We start from the raw sequence: 21246 nt of genomic DNA on the forward strand, positions 1-21246 counted from the left end.
CTGGAGCACCCAAGCCCCAGTCAGAATGCAGCTACTGAATAGTGGTACAGTGAGTAACTCACCACTGTTGGTGTGTCCATTATTTAACATGCATTACTAAAAATAAAGTGCTTGCACTAGGATACAGTCCCAGCATCGCTGTTTCCAGCATTGAAAATAACCTTCTCGGCCTTGCCTGGGTATTTAGTCAGCTGCTGGGGAATGCCATCCTGTGACCATGTTAATTTCCACTGACACAACTCTGAAACCGGAGGCAGTCCCCACACTGGTTTATTCTCAAAGATGTGACCATTCCTCAGTTTGCTGTCAGTTCCCAGGGGCTGGGGAAGTGTGGAGGCAGAGGGGTGACAAAGTTGTCTTCAGTTGCATTAACCCTTGGTACATCTCCGATAATAATAACAACATAAATAAGGCCTCTGAATGCACAGAAAAGCCTTTTCCTTCACCATCCTGATGCCAGTTCTGGATGAAAGCGGAGTCAGAGTTGTATCCAGTGGGTTTGCCGCTGTATGCTGGTTAGTGTGCTCTAAACTTGTTTGCCTCTTGAAGCTCTAGAAGTTTGCACACTACATTGAGGTGTTAATTACAAATACCCTGCTTTGTGCCTACTGTGCTTGGTGTTTCTCTAATGCAGTGACAATTTCCGGATGGCTACAGCAGTGCTTAAAAGCCTTCACTAAATATTTGCTTCCCTCTGCCGAGACAGGCTGGATTCTGGAGCTCGCTAAGTATCCGTGTACAGCCAGGGCATTGCTTACGGTTTTTTCAGGTGCTGTGTCATTGTTCTAAACCCAGAGTCCATGGCTGGAATCTTCTTCTACTAAATGTTCATGCTGTGATAGACATGACAATGGGACCCTGAAATTATGGAATGAATTTATATCACATTAGCTAACATGGCCTAAAATGGGATGAGCTAAACATTTCATAGGGGACACACACTGTTCAGTTGCATTCCTAGGAAGCGAGGCAGGTCCGGGTCTTAGGGTCTCTTTCCCCTTCTCCATTCCAGTTGTGTTATAGCTTTCAGCTGCCCAGCAGAGGTTGACTGGGCAGGGCTTGTCGTTGGAGCTATTCAGGCTCGTCACTCCTCAGCTGAAACAGAATCTGGTTCTTTTGCATGGCGATGCAGAGTGCTGCATTAGGCCGCCAAGCCAGGTCAGCAAAGCAAAACTTGCTACCTCTGTGCAGTTTATTAAAGGGGGCTGCCAGAGTGCAACTGAAGGTGGCAGAATTTGGTTTTGTACCTTTCTGAGACCAAGACCCCAGTTAAGCACATGGGGCCAAATTCTGCTCTGGTTGATCCCATGCAGCACCCCTGACTCCTTCAGAGGGGTTGCATGGGTGTTGGGCTGGGCAAAATCTGGCCTACTGGGGCTTATTCTTTGGAGAGGGAAGTTTTTCGTGCAGGGTGCACAAGTTGGCTTACACAGTACCTGTCTGCTGGCTTCTCCCTGGACGGATGCACCCCCTAATGATCCCCTGGGTTCTTTCCATCCCGCGGGGCAGTGGGTGGGGCTAAGATGGAGTTACTCGCTGTGTGCCAACCCACTCCGAGCTCGACTTTTATTACAGATGACTTCATTGGGGATAGTGCATCAACGCAAACCCTTTCCACTGCAATGTTTATGTATACAGGCACGCTGTTGACACAGATCTCTTAATCCCCGCTCTGTGTACCATAGCCTGTGCTTATACAATAGTGGCCCATGGCCTGTTGCTGGCACTGCACTTTACTTCATTACTGAAACCCTTTTACCTCTGATTCACTGACCAGTTGCTGACAGGGTGTTATTGCAAGGCTGGCGTTGTTTAGCTGGGCATGCCACAGTGTCATAAGGGTCAGAGGGGGGGACACCCCAGCTGGATTAAGTGACTCGGGGTGGAGGGTGTCCAGGAGAGGGAGTGGGGAAAGACCTGTGTGTTTTGCATCATGTCCTCTGCATTAGTTGGCTTTTAGCTTAGTGGATCTTCAACTTCAGGGCGGGCGGGGGGGGGGGGCGTGGATCAGCTCATGCTTCAATGATCTGATGGCTTCGATGATGCAGGAGCTTAATGTTTGGGGAAGCAAATTAATTGCCTGTGAGGCTGAGGTAGCTCTTCTCCCACCCAAACCTCCCTGATCCCTCCAACCAAACCCACTGCAGGACACTTCCATTTAGAGCCCAAAAAGCCATAGTGGCTTGGTGTGTTTGTAGAGCTGCGTCTGATCTCCTTTCCCTGGTTTCTTACTGAAATATCCCTAACAGCTAAACAGGCAGCACAGAGATGCTGCATGTTCAGGCCGGAGAGAGTGACTGAGAGCGTGCAGCGATGACTCAGTGATATTTCAGTGAGGGGAAAGCTAGCTGAAGTGGGAGTGTCCCTTTCCCTTCTCCCCATGCGTCCTCCTCAGCTCAGCTCCTGGGTGTGTGGCCCCGGCCATCTGTGATAAGAAAAGCTGGAAAACTGAGCTGAGTGCAGCACCTCTGGAGCGGGGACGGGAGAATATCGGTGAATAAAAACCCCACCCACACCTCAGCGCTCCAGGAGGTTTCTGAACTGCAACGTCCATCCCTATGACACTTAAAAGCCTACACTAAAAGAATGTTACGGTTGTAAAGCCAGCACTTCAGGCTGCCTGTGCCAGCTTAATTCAGCCCCCTTGGCATACACCGGATACCGTCTTTGATGACATGATCACGTGCTACTTTTCCCCCAAGTCCCCAGGCTCATCCAGTGCATCCTTCAGCTCCCCAGGTTTGGGGTTTGCACCCACCACCCCTAATCGTTCAGGGCTCAGAGAGGGATATAGCATCATCTGGTGCCAAACTGATAAACTACACCTTTATTAAGGGTTTGCCCTGGCACAGCTACACTGGTGGCCAAGATCCTAGTGTAAACCGATGTCACGCTCTCCCCTGCCCCCGCTATATTGCCACCAGGCTGCCCCTGCAGTAACGACTACATTTACAAACTTCAAATTAGCCAGCCCAGTCCATATTGAGGCACACAGATACGTGGCCTGTTTTGCAAAGAGGCTGAGTCCCCACAGCCCCCACGGTGTCAGTTTCTGCAGCTGATGTTGGTAACTGGGAGTGGGGAAAACTTTCAAAGATTTCCCCTGGGTAGACAAGACGATATACTGGCTCTGTGTCGTTCCCACTCAAATAATGACTTGTGGGAGGGGGGGAAAGTCATATTGCCAATGACATATTTTTGAATACAACAAGGTAGTTATTTATAATGGACTAACGAGAAGCATTTCTGCTCTAAGCTCAGGGCTCGTGAGCTGGAAATGAGATGAGGAGGAGAAAGACCTGGGTATATCATTGATTATAGGATGACTGAGAACGTGTCCGTTAAAAAAAGCAAATGCAATCCTTGGATGTATCAGGTGAAGTATTTTCAGTAGAGATCAGCAAGTATTATTGCCATTATACCAGGCATGGCTAAGACTCATCTGAAATATTGTGCACTATTCTGGCCACCCATGTTCAAGAAAGAGGAACTTAAACTGGAACAGGTGCAGAGAATAGCTGCTAAGAACTGAGCCTGTTTTATGAGAGGAAACTGAGGCTGTGTCTACACTGCGAGCTAGCGGTGTGATTCCCAGCCTGCACTAGCTTTCATCAAACGAGCATGCTAAAAATTCTAGTGTAGCCCCGGTAGCAAGGGCAGTGGGAGCATGGGCTGGCCGCCCCAAGTACAAAGCCACCTGAACCTTGTGGGTACATATTCAGGGTGGCTAGCCCATGTCACTGCTGCCCTTGCTACTGCGGTTACACGAGCTCAGATGAGAACTAGTGTGAGTAGGTGGACGGGAGCTGGAAATCACACCCCTAGCTCATAGTGCAGACATAGCCTGTGAGACCTGGCCTTGTTTTGCCTAGCAAAATGAACGCTGAGAGGGGAGATGATTGCTCTCAGTAAATAGATCGGGGATAAACTCCAGGGAGGGGAAAGAAGCTTAAGGAGAAAGTTGGCATGAGAACAAATGGGTATAAACTGGGCAGGAATACATTTAGATTGGAAATTGGAAGGTTTCTAACCAGTAGAGGAGGGAGGTTCTGGAACAGTATTTCCAATGGGAGTACTGGGGTGGGGAGTCGGGGAGGGGGCAACCAAACTAGTTTTAAGATGGAACTTGATAAATTTATTAGCAGGATGATATTAGGGGGTTGCCTGCGATAGCAGGGGACTGGACTGGATGATCCAGGAGGGCCCTTCCAGTCCCTTGTTCTTCTAATCTGACAGATTTCCCCAATCCAGTTACAGCAAAATAATGGCAAAAACTGAATAGCAGCTTTCCAATACAGAATGCCTGGGATGCTCTCTGACTGCTGTCCTGGTGACTCATGTTTAGTGGCAGGGAAAACATCTGCAAGCTGCAGTGAATCGTCCCAACTTGCTCTCCCTAGGATACGAGGTTGTTTACAACACTTGTTTCTAGCTGGGTGTAAATGGCCTGTTGAACTGTGGCCATGTGTGCACTTGTTGAGCGAGGGGAAGTGTGAGCGGGTCTGTTGAATAGTGAACATGCCACACATTTACATAGTGGACTGGAAGATTCAGACTGTGAAGTTGAGACCCTGGCCCATGGTGTCCCCCTCAGCAAAAGCCCTTCTATGGGAATACAGTAGGATTCATTTGCAGTGATCCTCTTATTCCATGGATCAAAAATTACTTTCCCAAAGCCATTTATTGGTCTGGATATGGTTGCCTTTCAAGCTGATCAGTGGGGTTTTGGGTTATAAGGATCTGCATGGAAGCAATGTTATTCATCTCATAGGGAAGAATTTTGCACCTTTCTGAGAATCACATGGCTGCAGGTAAAGAATTTTATGGGAGTGCCAGTTATAATCTGCCTGTCGTGCCTTGGTGTTAAAATGCAGACTAGAACTTGTGTGCATGCTTGGCTGCTGATTTTGCTTTTGTGCCTGGCTGCGTCTGAACTAGAGACATGAACTGTTGGGAAACTAACTGATGGGACTGCACAAATGAAAGTACAGTGCAGCAGTGGGGACATTAGCCATCCTGATTTCAGTGGCCACAGTGCGTTGCAGCCACACATGGCGCTTCCTGATAGCATTATGGGGCGTAGGGATCGTCGCACCTATTCCACAATGCCTGGCACAGCTCCCTGCAGCGTGGCACAGTGTCTGAGCTTGACCTCTACTTGCACTTGTATTTTTTAGAGCTGATAAAAAATTGGAATTTCTGTCCTACAGGAAATTCTGGTATTTTGGCATTGTGTCTTCATCCTGATTTGGGACACAAATTTGAAATATCGAAATGTTTTCTGGAACAAAATGTTGTGAAATTTTTCTATTTGGAGTTGGCAAAACCTTTCATTTGGGGCCAGTTCAATATTAATCTGCAGCTGAGCTGTGGCCTCACGTACCTATTCTCTCCTGCTAGACTACATCGCCCTGCGTCATTCCAGCCAGAGAAGAGACTGCAGTGCATCATAGGAGATGTAGTCCAGCCAGAGAGCCCGGCTCACAGGGAAGAATGAGGCATATGAGACAACTGAAATACATCTTCCATCATACACCGTTGCAGCTTGGCAGATGAACATCAAGCTAACTCAAAATGAAAGGTTCAGTGTGGTTCAACACTCAAAACGTTTTGATTTGGGTCTTCCTGAGCCAAAGGGAAATATTTTTTTTTAGATTTTCCTGAGAGAAAATTGAAAAATTTTGGCAAAATTTGGAGGGGGAAAAGACGAAATCACCAAACACATTGTTACTTTGTTCCCTAGTCTAGTCAAGGCCCTAAGGTTGACCATGACCAGCTGACAAGTGTTAAACACTGTCCACACAAGATGAGAACACTTTTAAAAACAACACTTGTGTTAATTAAAACTTGGTAGCCAAGTGGTGTTTTAAAAAGATGTTAGCAACTAATGTAGACAAGACAACATTTAACAGATGTCATGGTCAACCCTAGAATCTAGGTGTTGTCTAGACTCTGGACTAGGAAAAAACAGGGTTTGGGGTTTTTTTAAATACAATTATCTAACAATTTAGAACACCAGATAGCACCTAGTGGAGACATCATTTAATTCCTTTAAAAAATCTGTGTTAATGGTCGACTCTGAGAGGAGAGGAGAGGAGAGGAGAGGAGAGGGACTAGGCTAGGCTAGGCTACACCACCACCAACTAACATGATTGTAAAGGTGTTTAAATTGTCTCTACACTGGGCATCCAGGCGTGTTTCAAGTCATCTTAGCTAACTTGATTTTAAAAAAAATACCTTTTTTTTTTTTACTCTAAACAAGGCCCAAGTGATAACATGTTTTTAAATACTGTTTAATTAAAACATGTTAGCTGGGGCTTTAAGAAAAACACTGCATCTCGTGAGACTCCCAATGAAATTGTGAGATGGCAACACTGCTCCCCCTAATGTAGCTGCAGCTTCATTTAGTAACTTACCAAAGTAAACTCCTATATGGACTAAGATATCTGGAGACAATGGAAACCACCATCCAAGGCAGTAGGCCACATGCAAGGCTGGCAGCTGATTGCAAATACAGTGGCTCAGCGTTGGTCTCTGTGTGTCAGAGGCAGAAAGAAAGGCAAAAAGCCAGCAGACAGTGGGAGAAGCAGTTGTGAACGTGGCCCTGAGAGGGAGCACAGACAGGAGCTCCTTGGGGCATAGGAGTGGCTTGAAAATCGTGAGCAAGGAAACTGTCTCTCCTGTGCTCAGGGAAACAGGGCTTTGTGTGCATTCTTTGTAATGAAACAGGATTGTACCAAAGAAGTACCTGACTCATCAGAACATCACTTTCTCCTCTTATGGGAAACAACCTGACAAAGCCCCAAATATTGGCTGGCCGCTCAGGCCAAAGGAGTAGTAGTATTGTAGACATTCCATACACCTTGCCACAGTGCTGCTGAGGGGAGGCGGGCTCCTGGCATATGCCCCAGCCCTACTGGGTTTGCTAACGAACTGAGCCTAGTTAGGTTCCATTGTAGCACAGTCAGTGCGATACCTAGTAGTTCAACAAGTCTTCCCTGCTGGGTAGTGGGGGATGGAGGAGAGGAACTCAACTAGCATCTGAGAGCGGAGGAAGTAGAGATAGGGCTGGAGTATGGGCAGGTTGCTAGGAGTCTGTTTACACTAAACTTAGTCTTTGCCTGCTCTGAACACAGCTCACCTGCAGAGAGGTAGAAGGAACTCTCCTCAACCAATGGGCTCAGAACATTCCTCCCTTAAAGAACAATGATGCTTGAGAGAAGACCAGCAAAGCACAGTAATTGTACCAAGGCCATTTATCAACTTCGTAGGTATGTAAAAGTGGCTCCCAAGGAAGAATGTTGTTTCTCTCTCTCTCTCTGTCTCTCTCTCGCTCTCTCTCTCACACACACACATACCTGCTGAACTATATTGAGGTACATTTTCAAAGCATCACGTGGAAGTTTAGCCAATTAAAATCAATAGGAATTGCATAGCATGCCAGACTAGGCTCTCAAGAATTCAGATGACCTGCACAGTAAAAATGAGAATTGTTTTCTTTTTAGCCAGAAGTGGGGCAAACCAAATCCCATATATGAACATCCTTGAACCTTGGGAGAAGCTCAGATTGGATACTCCAAAATTTGCCTGGGCCTGTCTATCTAGTTGTAACTAACTTATATAAAATTCCTTTTTCCCTTTTGTGATTTACTTCCTGGTTTCTTAAAGCTATCCCAGAATGTGACACATACTACCAGAAGTCTCATGGCAATCCATGAGGCTGCATCATACTGTGACCTCGCAGATCTGGGAAACCCTCAGGGACTCAAGAAGGACCAAGAAAATCTCAGAGAGGGAAAAAGTGTTTTAAAAAAATTAGATAAAACATGCCTGTGTGCTGAATGGCCCACACAGCCTGGTTAATGGAGTCATTTAGTACTTAAATCTAGCCTTCATTTTTCATTGCTTTACAGTTCATCCTTAAGGCCAAATTCTGAAATATTAGTACCAAAATTGCATTAACTCACACATGATAACAGGTAACTGAGAGCACTATCACGGGTTCTGAATGTGCCACTTGAGCACCACTGTTTGCAAATTTGGCCCTAAGAATGTCAATGAAATTGGCAGATAAACTCTCTAAAGCAGTCAAGTATCAGAGGGGGAGCCGTGTTAGTCTGGATCTGTAAAAAGCAACAGAGAGTCCTGTGGCACCTTTAAGACTAACAGATGTATTGGAGCATAAGTTTTCGTGGGTGAATGCCCACTTCGTCGGATGCCTCTGCATTCACCCACGAAAGCTTATGCTCCAATACATCTGTTAGTCTTAAAGGTGCCACAGGACTCTCTGTTGCTTTTCTCTAAAGCAGGACACTTCAGCGGGAATGCTGCCCTTCCATGTGCATTCAGTGCTGAAATACAGCAAAGAAAGCCCAACTGCTAGTTCTTCAAGCTTCACATTTCCACTCCACGTGGTGAGTCCAGTGCATTTCAGTGGTATTGATGGTACGTTCCCCATCTCAGTGATGGCTGTTGAGCATTACAATGTTAGCCCCTCTCTCTCCCGCCGCCATTCCATCATGTTTGTTCTTACAAAGCCTCACCAACATTTACTTTAAATGTAAACAAACCTTATTTAAGTTTTTCTTGGAGCAGTCTCATAAAGCTGCTTTGCAGGGACTCAAAGGTGATCACTCGCAGAACCATGAAGACGAGAGCAGCTGTTTGGCTGGTCCATATGGGTTACAGCAATACAATTTATCATAGACCATCTCCTCCTATTAATGTAAGCACTAGAACAGGCAGGTAAAAGACCTAAATGCCAATAACTTAGACACAGACAGTGCTCTGTAAATAATATACTCTATGTAAATAGACACAGGTTGTACAGGGCAAAACGTAGGCTAAATGTTTTCAGATTTTTATACTCTTACCATAGAAACTCCCAGACATTTCAGTCCAAATTAAAAAAAACTGCTGAATAACTAACCCGCTGAAAACCAAAGTTTGCAATGGAAATGACAGCTTAAAATATAGAGGTGCTGCTGGGGTGGTAACCTCCCATCTTCTGAACATCACACTAAAGGAGGAAGAGACTGAAATAAAATGTGTGCAAGTATTGTGCATACTTGTGTGTGTGTGTGCATGACAATGTTGTGTGTTTCTGTATACTGTTTTTGTGCATAATGTATGTTTGAGTGTGTCTGTCCTATATTTATTATTTGTTATTACTGTAGTGCCTACAGCCCTAGTTATGGGCAAGGACCCCAGTATGTGTGTCTCCACGCTCCTTCTTTTCTGGGCCTGAAAGCATAATCATAAACACATCATCTTTTGGTATCCAGGCATTAGTTTTGCAGACTATATATAGAAACAGCTGTGCCCAAAAAACACTGACAGGTAAGTATTACATAAGCAGAAATGAGGCGGTGATAGCGGCAGCAGTATTCTCGTTCCTTTTAGCACACACAGAACAAGCTCCTGAGATACCTATCTATCACTTGCACCACGCCCTGGAAATAGTCACATCCGAATGGCACCCTTTCCCCTGAGGGTGGGTTTCTATGACTGTACAGTCCAGAGCAGACCGATTGTTACAGTGACAAGCTTAGGTGTGGCATAGACATGACAGATGACTACGATGGGGCTGGAATTAAGGGAGGGTAAATAGGATCAGTTGCAGTGGCTATAGGTATTCCTTGCAATTTTGTAGCTATAATTTGACTGCCGCTTCTACCTGGACAGTCAAGTTTTTACATGTGAGCTATCTGTATGTGGGGTCAGCAGGAAGGCGTCACTTGTCAGGTTCTTGAGGATGGTGGTGGGTAAGGATTCATTTCCCCTTTCCCCCAGCCCCAGTGGCTTTCTCATGTGGGACCCCATATGGTTGCATTTTGTCACCCCCTCCCGTTTATTGTTTGTTTGAAGCAGCTAGAGCAGACTGAGAAATTTTCAGTGCTGGTGACACTCACATCTGTGTCCTTTTCATCAGATCCAGACTTTGCAGTTTCCTTGCTTTTCCAGTGCCTGGCCAAGGACTTCAGTAAGAACGAACTGGCTGAGACTTCATCCACATAAGAGAGAGGTGATGATGATCGGGGTGGGGAGCACAAGTAGAGAAATTGACAGGGCCTTGTAATGACTCCATCTCTTGCTGGAGTTTGCCCGCTCTGTGCCAAAGATGCTCACAATCTTGGGGCACTTCTGTGCCTCTTGCTTGTCCAACCACCCGAGTGCTCTTGGATTCCTAGATGGCGACAGTGGTTGGTCCCACATTCTTTTCCTAGCTGGGAGGTTGCCACCTTTTCTTACTGATGTGGACCTCACCACAGTCATGCACAACTTTGGCACCGCTAGGTTGTACTGCTACAGTGAACTTTACTTAGGGCTGACCCTTAAGATAACTGGGAACCTTTAGCTAGCGGGGAAAATGCAGCAGATCCACATGAGCATGTTATCCCCGTTCCCCACACGCTGCATGGCTTCCGGTTTGGTTTTAGACACTATTGAAGTTGTTGGTTTTAATCTATAATGCCCTATTTGTCTTCGAGACCACAAACCAGACTCCCCTCTGGGTTCTGATTCTTTTGTGCCTCTTTGGCAGCACAGAGGGGTCAGAAATCATCTAGATTTGGCCAGCTGCGAATTCTCCCAGTGTGTGTGGGGGACTTATCAGCTGGCACAGAGCCAGCATAGCTGGGTCCCGCCCTATTTCCACATCAAGCCCTAGCATGGTGGAAGCACAGTGCACTCGGACAATTGCACCCCTAGGACCCTTCTCTTGCCCTGTGGGCCACCATGCTATCTGAATGGCTCCTGACAACAGTACCTAGGTGTCTCTCTGTGCAGACACCACATGGAGAATTGAATTGGAGACCTCCAGAGCTGAAAGCACATGTTTCTACAGCTTGAGCTAAGAGCCAGGTTCTGAGCTGGAGGCTGTAATGGACTTGCATGCTCTGTGGATCGGGTGCAGAAGGGGACATAATGACCAATGGGTTACAAGTACTCTTGAGAGCCGGAGGCAAGACATTCTCAGTGGAGGGTTCTTGGCTATTTGAAAGTCCCACTGGGGGTCTGTTAGAACTTTAACCCTTATTGCCCTTCAAAATAAGGTGCAAAGTTCATCTCTTTGTCTAATGTCTTTTCTTTCCTATTTTTGTTTCATTACTTTTCTTTCATTTCCCCCTTTCTTCCTAACAGCTAACTTTAAAATTCCTCTCTTCCCTTCTTTCCATGCACCACTACCTTGAAGCTAAATTGTTGCTGCAACTTGTCGTGCTTTCAATATTCCTAGGGGTGCCTCGACTCTCTGAGCACAGCTCCTATGATACATTAAATACCAGTTCTTCTAGATGAAAGGTAGTGCTGTAGAGAAGTAAAGCATTGCCTTATCTATTAAATATAGAAGATGGGATCACATGAGGCTTGTCGTGATTATAGGATGCCTTTACTGAGAATCACTGCGGTATTAGACAGGTCTTGTTGGCTGTGGCAGCCCCTCACACCATCCCATTTCTTATGGGTTTTTTTGTTTTAAGTCCTACTTCCCCTCCCCGTGAACTGCATTAAATCTGATGGAAACCATGTTAGTTTGGAAGGCTCATGGTGACAACCACCAATAACAGTTAAATTATACAGTGGTTTGAAATGTCTGGTATGGAAAATCCTGAAGATTAGTTGATAATTAGCATCACCTCCTAAAATGAATGTACCTGTAGACAAGGGAGAATACTAAAGCAGGATGACAAGCTATTCAAAGCCTGAGCTGTCTTTCCCAGTCCTGACCTTCTTCCTGCCCCTAAAAGTGTCCCCCGGTGCGATGCCAAGGGGCGGGCTGGGGAGAGGGAGACAGCTAGGGGTGGGGGCGTGCAGGGACCAGGAGCTTTGGGGGGCTGGGAGGGTGACCAGCAAAAATCGGGACAGGGACGGGGGGTAATAGGAACCTATATAAGAAAAAGACCCCAAAATTGGGACTGTCCCTATAAAATCAGGACCTCTGGTCACCCCAGGGGGAGATCCTGGGGAGCAGCCGGGGGCTGCCCAGAGGGGAGCTGGGGTGCAGGAGGAGAGCAAGCACCCAGGCTGGAGCAGCCCAGGCCCGCAGCCAGGGGGCTGGAGACGCACCCCTGGGCTCCTCCCCACTCCCGCGGGCGCTGCCCCTTTAAGGCGCTGCTCCAGCCGCCGCGCATTGCATCAGGCGCGTGCGCGCCCCCCTTTCGGCGTGCGCGCCCCCACCCGCCGAGGCGGAGCTGGCGCTGGAACGTGCGCGCGCGCGGCGGCAGGCAGGCAGCGAGGAACGGGGGGGGGGTGCGCGCTCCCGTGCCAGTCGCGTGGTCTCCGTGCTTCTCCATATTGCTGCAGCTGGAGGGGTGCCGCGGGAGGGGGAGCCGGTGCAGGCAGCCCCCCCACTTGCTCCGGGCTGCGTGCGGCTGAGCGGGGCCCCGCCCGGCGGGGGGAGCGCCTGCAGCAGCAGCGGGGGGGAGGCGGCCGGCCGGGGCCGCAGATGGCGACCCAGGTGGAGGCTCTCCTGCCCGGCAACCCCCTCCTGCCCGCCGAGGAGCGCGGGCTGCTCATCCAGAAGCCCCAGGACGGGGCCCGGGAGAAGGGCGAGCCCCTCATGCCCCACGGGGAGAAGGCCACCGCCGAGGAGGGCCGCGGGGGCGCCCCGGACGGCTGCCCCCAGGGGGGCGGCGGCGGCGTGGCGGGGGAGCCGCCCCGGCGGAGCGCGGCGCCCAGGCCCCCCAGCATCAAGCAGCAGAAGGAGGAGAGCAACCACCAGGAGAAGGAGAACCTGCTGCAGCAGCGCGGAGGGGGCGAGAACCGGCTGCTGGGCGAGGCGGGGGGCGGCAGCGGCGGCGAGGACGGCGGCGAGCAGGGAGGAGGCGGGCGCAAGGAATTCATCGAGGCCCCCCCGCCCAAGGTGAACCCTTGGACTAAAAACGCCCCCGTGGCCGTGGTGGCCGTCAACGGACAGTCCCCCCCAGGTGGGTCCGGGGGTGACCCTGAGCCGGGGTGCGGGGGGGGGAGGGATCTCTGGTCTGCAGTACGGTGACTCTGGGGTTTTTGTTCTCCCCCCCCCTCCTCCAACCCCACCCCACCCCAGTTGGCTCCGTCGCGGTTGGATCTACCCCCTGCCTCGGGGTCCTGTCCCCGCTCAACCCCGGTGCACGAGCTGGGGGAGTAAGCCAGGGTGGGGTGCTGGGGGGCAGCCGGAGGGAAGCGGGATCGCAAGGCCTCGGTCTCACACGCGCTCGCCCAGGGCACACGGGAGTTGCCTTTTTTTATGAAAGGCCTTTTTTTCCCCCCCCCCCCCCCACCCCCACCCAGGGACATAATAAAAATGCTGAGAAGGGGGCCCTCGTCTGTGTGTGTGTGGAAGGGGGGAGAAGGTTTGTTCGGAATAGATCACTCCTCCCTCCCCCCCCCTTCAGCGTTGCCATATTTCCCATATTGTAAATGCTGAATGAGTCTATTTGGCCTGGACCCGAAAAAGAAAGAGCCCCCCCCCCCCAATGCCCTCGCCAGCTGTCTGGACTCGAGTGCCAAAGTTTGCCAGGCTGCCAAGAATATGGGGACGCGCTGGCTGTAACCCGGCGTGGGGAGAACTAAACGTGTCATGTGGCCGCCACTCTCCGCTTTAATCCTAGCCGGACGCACGTTTGGAGGGGAAGCGGAGGGGGTGGGGGGGGTCATCTGGGGAACGTGGATTTAGGATTTCTGGAGCAGCCCCGGCTCTCTGGGAAAGGGGAGGCTTCTTGCAGCCTGTGGGAGCCATGAGGGCGGAGAGCATGTGTGCGCGGGGGAGGGGGAGCGGAGCCCAGCCCCGGCGGAGCGGCTCGGCTCGGCTCGGCCCGGCCATGCGGCTTTGGGGCGGGGGGGCGGCTTTCAGGCCGAAGGTTCCACGGCGCTGTTGCAACGTTCCAGGCCGCGGTGCGAACGTTCCACGGCGGAGGACTGAGCGTTCGATCTGGGCAGCGTGTGTGGGGCTGGGTGGCTGCGCTCGGCGCTTCCTCCCCTTCCCGGCATTCCACTGCAGCAGTAAAGACAACGTGGTTTCTTCTGCTGCGAGCATGTGATTCTCTCTCCCCCCCTCCCCCCCCGGCTCACCGCGGGGCCTTCTCCCCCTTTCCCGGTACCAATCGCCCCCTCTCCCGCCGATTTGCGCCCCAGCAAGAATCTGCAACGCCTTAGAGGGTGACAGACAAGCTGTGCTGGAGAGGGCGCGAGGGGGGAAGGGATCTGCCAGCCCTGGCCCATCCCCCATTCCCTACCCTGCTTCTCATATGTCTGATCCAGTGCACCATTGATCGGAGCACGCTACACCTTTTTTGGGGGGGGATTCCCCTTAACCCCCACGTGTTCTCCGTGCTCACAGCGGCCTGCGTGTGTGCGAAAGGTAGTTCTCTCCCTCCTCTCTCCCTCCTCCCCACGTGTGCGTATTCCTCTGTAGCTTAATGCGGCTGGGCCCTTGACTCCTGTCTCCCTTGCTTTGCTGGCACAGTGACATGTAGGCCTCAGTCCTTCATTTCTGTGCAGTTCCAGAGCTGGAAATAAACTGGAGCGTGTAACCCTCTCTTCCCAGCATTGAATCTGTGTGGAGGATGGGAAAGGGAGGGTGAATATGCTGGACAAACAACCCCCCTTCCCCCTCCCCGGCCCCTTTTGGAATAAATCCTTGGCCCAAAGGAAATTCCGAGTAGCTTTCTGGTAATCGTGCATGTTGCAATGCTGATTCTGTGGTGTAACTTCAGCCCCTCTTTCCCCCAAAAGTTACTGGGGGGGGGGGTGTGGTTCAGTTGTAGTTTAGTAACAACTGCCTTTTAAATTGTGCATTCTTCCTCCCACCATTCTTTTTAGGCCAAGATTGGAAATGCTGAACGCTTTGCATTTTCTTGCACGTTGTAATAGATATTACTTCCATCAGGAGAAATAAACTGTTTTAGCATGAAGGGAACCCATACCAGGAGAAAATACTGAGAATTTTAAATGGATATCTCATTTATGAGGGCTTTTTAATTTTTCAGCCTTCCCTTGCAAACTTTAAATTACATTCCCAGCTATGACATCTGGTTTCTCATCAGTGCGTGTGCCATCATTTTGCAAAAGTTGGTACCGTCTAACATGATGAATCATCATAGTTATTGATCTTTGGAAGATGGACAGCTCTGCAGTATCTGCTTGGAATACTTTTTTTTAGTGGGGAAAAGCATATAGGACATAACCTGATAGTGCACAACAGAAATCTCCATGGAGTCAAACTGCTTTAGTCTATGAAACCATGGGATGGTATAAGAATGACTTGTCTTAACAAAGTTCTGACTGTTTTGCTGCCTCAGTTTACTTCTTGTTGCATGACCTAAAGCTGATCTCCTTACACCTTCATGCGGAGGTGAGGATTCATAATGCTGCCTTGTTGGGCCGTATTCGGTAATAGCCATCCTCTACAGTTTAGCACTTGTCACGTTTTCAATTTGCAGTACAAACATTTTGTGATTCAGAAGGCTGATCCAGTTGGTTGTGATGTAAGCAGAACATAAGACTTCATATATTAATTTCTGTGCAGATCATGTATGTAGAGCTTTGTGAATTACACTATTTATCCTAAACTCTAAAGCTATATGACTACATACAGTACTTCTGGTGAGAATGGCTTGAAAGTATACCCAAGATCTGCAATAAATGTCTTTTGACTTGCCTTCATCTCTTCTGCATTAATATTTCAGGTTTTAAAGGACAAAAGACAGCATGTTTTGGTATTGGTCCTGTTATCAGGTTGGGAAAACTATGTTTTTGGGGGGGGGGGGGGGGAGAGAACATGTGCTTCAAGAAAGGTACAACCAGTGTTAAGCACTTGAATTGCCACACTACTGGGTTTTTCTGGAGGGGGGGGGAAGAGAAACTCCACAACTTATTCTTGTGGGGAAAATTAGTTGTTGAAAGGAAATAATATTGTAACAACCTGAATTCTGTTCCACTCAGAATCAGAGTATTCCTTAAGGTGTTAAACGGTGAAATTGACTAGTGGGGCATTTTCTGGAGCTTGGCAGCCTTGCCTATAGTTCACACAATACAGGCCTTGTCAATATTATTCCGCTCTTTTGCTCTTGGGGCATTGTTTCTTTTGCTGCCTATTAACTAACTGTAAAATAAACACCTTTTTTCTCCTAACATGGTTGTCCTAAACTACCCAAATGGACAAATTCATGGCAGAGAGCTCCCTGATGGGCTTCATCTTGAATCTATTTCCTAGCATTTGTAGGTTTCAGTCACAGCTAGAAAAGTTCTTTAACAACTTGTGGTAGAGGGTTTCTTACACTCGCCAAAAGCTCCTGGAACGTTACAAAGCTTGTATGCCCATTTCACAGATACATGTGGGTTAGTTAAAGTTTTTAGGTTGCATGTTAAAACAGCCTTTAAAGGTCTTCCAAGAAAATTGATTTTTTGCACATGTTTAATGGTGGCATTCTGATGCTCAAATATTTGAAGCAGCTTTAAGTTATTTTTCAAAATACCCAGAATGACTAAGAATTTACTGTAAAACTGCTTTCAAAGCTGCATTTAAGTTCTAGGAGCGTAAAGTATCCTAGACCCAATCCCTGCAAGCTAGTCTGCTTGGGTGAGCCCTTGTTAGGGTGACCAGATGTCCCGATTTTAGGGTCTTTTTCTTATATAGGCTCCTATTACCCCCCACCCCCTGTCCCAATTTTTCACATTTGCTGTCTGGTCACCCCTACCCCTTGTGGAGACCTGTGGACATGGGCAGAGCTCTGCAGAGGTACAAGGCTCCCTCCACATGAATTGCCTTTGCAGACTTTGGGGCCTTAAATTGTAAGAAAAATCATTTTAACTCCATGCACATGCTATAAGACAGTATAACAGAATTAGGTGACTAAAGACGCTCTTTAGGCAAAGGCCTGTGCTCAGGATCCAAGCTTCTAGATACAGTTCTCTGCTGATGGTATTTTAATCCAGACTTGCAACACCCCTACAGTTCCAGTTCTGGGCATTTCCCACACACAGTTGCTTAATTGTCCCATGTTGTACAGTGGCTTTGAGGGGTACGTGTACTCAGGCTCTGGCGGGATACCGTAAAGCAGGATTTACAGCAGGATCTCCAAAGGTGAAGGGCTACTGCACCTGCTGAGATGGCTTTTTAGGGCATGTGCCATGCAGGAGTGAGTGCTGTGGCTGAATGATTAAATCTTTTTGGACTTCTAGGAAAGAGGTTAGATCAGAAAAACGTTGGTGTAAAAATGTTAGGGCATAGAAGAAGTGAATTTGCTCAGATTCTGTTAGTATTGTATGCTCAGAAAATCTCCTTGCCTACAATTTTGAGTAATTATTCATTTGGGGAGTGACTTAGAGGTATAAGGAAGCCAGGGGAAATATTTAGTTGGGCTCTTAAAGATTAGCACAATGGTAATGTTTGTCAAATGCAGTAAGACTTGTATCTGAATGGTCTCATAACTTACAGGGATTCTGGCAAGACTGGTGATGGTTTCTTTTCTTTTTCTCCTTATTGCGGTTTTGTAACAAGATCCAGGTAATTGTAGCCCCTTGGTACAGGACTTACTATGTGTGCACATTTATAGTCTAAATAAACAAAGTCAGTAGCTTTTATCTCGCATAGACAACCCTATAATAATAGCGTGTATACAGAAGAAAGGAAAAATACCTTGCTAAGGAAAAGGGTAGTGCTTTTGTGTTTCCAGAGGTGGCTATACACCAAACTTTATATATAAACCAAACTTTATATATAAACTTCAAATATATCAAGATTTTCTTTAGATAATTTTTTGGAGAAAAGGAATATGACTGAGGAGAAGCCTTTAACAAATCTCTTCCTAAAATATTTTGTGTAAATCTTCCCCCAATTGTGCAGCTGCATACAGTGTTAGCAATGACGTAAGCACTACTGTGGACAGGGTTCAAGTGTTTCTAGCACCCAGTTGTGAAAAACTGCTGCACTTGCTTAAAGAAACATTGTATCAAGGCACTTATTGCTCTTTAAGAACTACTGTACTTTATATTTTACAGCCTCTGTTGAAGCCAAGACCTGCAGGGTTTTCATGACAGTGCCAAAAATGTCTGAGTTCTGTCTACACTAGCTCTTACGCTATTACTTGCCCTGGTGCAAGCGCACTGTTGCTGGAAAACGTGTACAGCATTTTCTAGTGTCGATGTAGCCTGTAGTGGGTTTTTTTTTGTTTTGTTTTGTTTTTTTAATGCCGTTACTAGCTCACTGTCTGGTGTATGCTCTCTTTCTAGCTGATCTTGAAGGCCAAGTCAAGCTTTCCAAAAGACACCTCTTAGTTCCTTGTCACATGCATCAATGTCAACTGACTCTTGGAAAGGGCATAAAATAATGTGTGGGTAAGCACAGCTGAGGCTAACTTGCCACATGAGAGGTGCGGGAAGAGGTAGCATAAACCTACACTGCAATTACACTCCCTTTCATCCCTCCCCGACTGTCCATGGGGATGCGTCCCACAAAGGTTTGGGGAGAAGCACTTGGAACCAGCCCCCGCCAGGGAGACGAGACACAAGTGAGAAAATTGCTTTGCCGTTGGCACGTTTTCATCTAGATAACTTTTCATTAGACACAAGAAAGTTAGTCACTGCTATTGTGCCGAGTAGCCAACGCTTGGTAATCCAGCACGTGTTGATCTCCAAAGTGTTGGGCAACTCTTATTCTGTCACGGCATGTAGCTGCGTAGCACTGTTGGCTTTGTTGAAACAAAGCCCTAACGTCACAGCAAGAGCTCTGTTCCCCTTGATTTCATTTCTTCTGAACTATCCTTTAGTCCTGATCCCACAACTCAGGTTTGAGCAACTTTTTGCGTAAGGGGACTGGAACTTCCTGCCCTGAAAGGTTAAAGGGCTTTTTCTCCTCCCCCGCACACCGATGCCCTTCAGCTTTATTCTGGACCTTTGCTCTGTTCTGCACTGTTTGTTTCAGGGAAGGTTGGGGAATGCAGTGTATTCAGTGAGAGCTGATTCGTAACCCCTTGTTGCTGGGAGTCGTGATCTCCCTGATATGACGCTAAGCTCTAGATTTCCAGTACGAAGGAATTAATTCAGGTGATTCTTATCAATCTTTGCTTTAAACCTTTCCAACTTTTTTTTGGCATCACATCTGTGGTACATGCAGATTGTGAAACTGGTGATCATTAAGGCTGCGATTTGCATTGGACACCTAACTCACTTAGGCCCGTTTGAAAATCCTACCCATTAATATTTCTGATAGCCACACGCACAAATGAATTGAGCACAGACATGTCCGCAACACTAAATGGGCAACAAGGGTATTGAGTTGCAGAGTTCTGTCCCCCTTTCCCTATTATGATACCTAATCCTTTGGCATTCCAGTAAGTAATGTGACATTGTATTTGGGGCACACCAAATAACATCCTAGACAGGGGGCAGTTTCAGTGCTGAGGAGCTGAAATACAGGGCTGCCTTTATTCATAATTTTGGTTAAATGTTCCAAGTCTACCTCCCTTCTCCAGGTCCACTGGAACTTGTTATAAGGGCAGATCAGGTGTTTGCACTTTACTGTAAAATTTTTTTAAAAGGCCCAGCCACCATATTTCCAGGTGCAGATAATGCCCGCATCTGTAAATAGGGTGACTTTAGAAAAATGTAAACCTTAGTGAAAAATTAAACCTAGTATTTGCCTAACGCCAGACACTAGAGGATCTTGGTATGCTTTACAATACAAGCTTAAGCCTCACAGTATTCCTGTGGGATAAGTATTACCCCTATTTTACTGTCAGGTAAACTGAGGCACGGATGTTTTCTTGCTGAGGCTCATGCATTTAACCTTTGGGAGAACTAGGAAGAGAACAAGGTCTCCCAATTCTGTGCCCTTTTTTTTTTTTTAAACCTCAAGACCTCAATGAATCAGGATACTTGGGTTCTAATCCATTCCCAGCTCTGGCATACACTTCCGTTGTGGCCATGGGGAACTCTCATTCTCCCCCCCCTTCCGTTGTAATATTGCAGGCTCTCATGCCCAAGTCTGTATGACCAGTTGCTGAGTGCTTAATAGTTGCCATGTTTGCTCATATATATATTGGTTTCACTGTCTGCAGATCTAATTCCTAGTTTGGTATGCAACTGAGGCTCTCTTGGGTATGGAAGGTGTGCTATAAAACCATATTCAGTGAATCCACTGAGCAGGCTGAGCAGTTACTATAGAGCTGAGATCTTCTGTAGTTGATGTGCTAGGACATCTCGTTGTTATGCTGGTAGCTTCAAGACTCCAACATCCCCAGACATCTCCTGTGCTGTTACCTGGCCTAAAGTAGAGGTGTGGCTGCCTTGTACAAATGTGTGCTCTTCCACTTCTTCATGTTTGCATCTGCTTTTGCTGTGTGCCTCACTTCAGATCAGTGTTTTGGTCCCAACTTTGTGTTCTCTAAATCCAAGGGTTTGTTAAAATTCTACTGAGAACCTATGCAGAGCTTTGTACCTGGTGAGCGTATTCTCAACAGTAAATCTGGGGAAGCTATTGAAGTAAAATCCAGTAGCCAATGATAGTCTCATGACCGCTTAGCAGGTAAGCGAGGAGGAGAGTGCAGATGAGAACAGTCTGTAATAAGTTAATGTGCCACAGCAAGAGCTTATTTAAAACAGCTGTTTGCGTATTTGAACGTCTCTGGTCAGAACAAATGGGAGCTGAATGTGGCTGTTGAATAAGTCAGTTAGCAGGGTTCTTTGCAGAGGGAGTCTTGGGTCACGGAACGGGGTGTGTGTGTGTGTGTCAGAATGGCTGCTAGGCTGAAAAGCCATCCCAACCTAGAGTGAAAATTGGGATTAGCCTTTTGGAGAACTGGGACTACTGGTGGCCGTACGGAAACTGTGCAGGGTGTATGGCTTCCTATGCCTGGCTTGGTAGGTATGCTTTGTGGAGGCTGGTTTGTGGCCACATTCAGTATCAACATGTTTCTAAATACATGGCTCATCCTATAATGCAAGTTTTCAGAAAATGTCACTGCCATGTTTTTCTGAACTCCTAGCTGGGGTGCAAAGAGCACATGGTTTGCACTGTGATGGGATGGCTTGTGGAGGACTAGTGTGGACAGATGCCTGCACGGGCCCCTTCCCAAGCTGTCGAATATTTGCTCTGGTGGCTGGGAGGCTGCAGCATGCCAGTTCCAAGACAGCTCTGAGCTGTTGAGGGTTATAAGGTATAAAAACGAAAAGGGTCTGTGCTTCCCTACCCAGCACTTCATTGTGTTTTGGTTAGTGTCTGTCACATGGGTTAAGAAGTCCTGCATGCTGTGCTAAAGCAATGCTTGC

General features: G+C 47.7%; 2 protein-coding genes across 2 annotated transcripts in view; both read left to right on the top strand.

The window, feature by feature from the left end:
• Positions 1-12424: 12424 nt before the first annotated feature.
• The window catches only part of LOC115271362 (la-related protein 1-like), a 52674-nt gene continuing 43852 nt past the window's right edge, over positions 12425-21246 (top strand). The window contains exon 1 of the mRNA XM_029913390.1: positions 12425-12926. Within this exon, the coding sequence (XP_029769250.1) occupies positions 12446-12926 (481 nt within the window). The 5' untranslated portion in view covers positions 12425-12445. The remainder of the gene's footprint in view (positions 12927-21246) is intronic.
• LOC112116611 (la-related protein 1) overlaps positions 12827-21246 on the top strand; it is a 71660-nt gene continuing 63240 nt past the window's right edge. Inside the window, exon 1 of the mRNA XM_026659493.2 lies at positions 12827-12926. The gene's annotated coding sequence lies outside the window, so the exon portion shown is untranslated. The remainder of the gene's footprint in view (positions 12927-21246) is intronic.

The sequence above is a fragment of the Terrapene carolina genome, unplaced genomic scaffold, assembly GCF_002925995.2.
Source record: "Terrapene carolina triunguis isolate 2854851 unplaced genomic scaffold, T_m_triunguis-2.0 Scaffold629, whole genome shotgun sequence".
In the NCBI taxonomy this organism is placed as follows: Eukaryota; Metazoa; Chordata; order Testudines; family Emydidae; genus Terrapene; species Terrapene triunguis.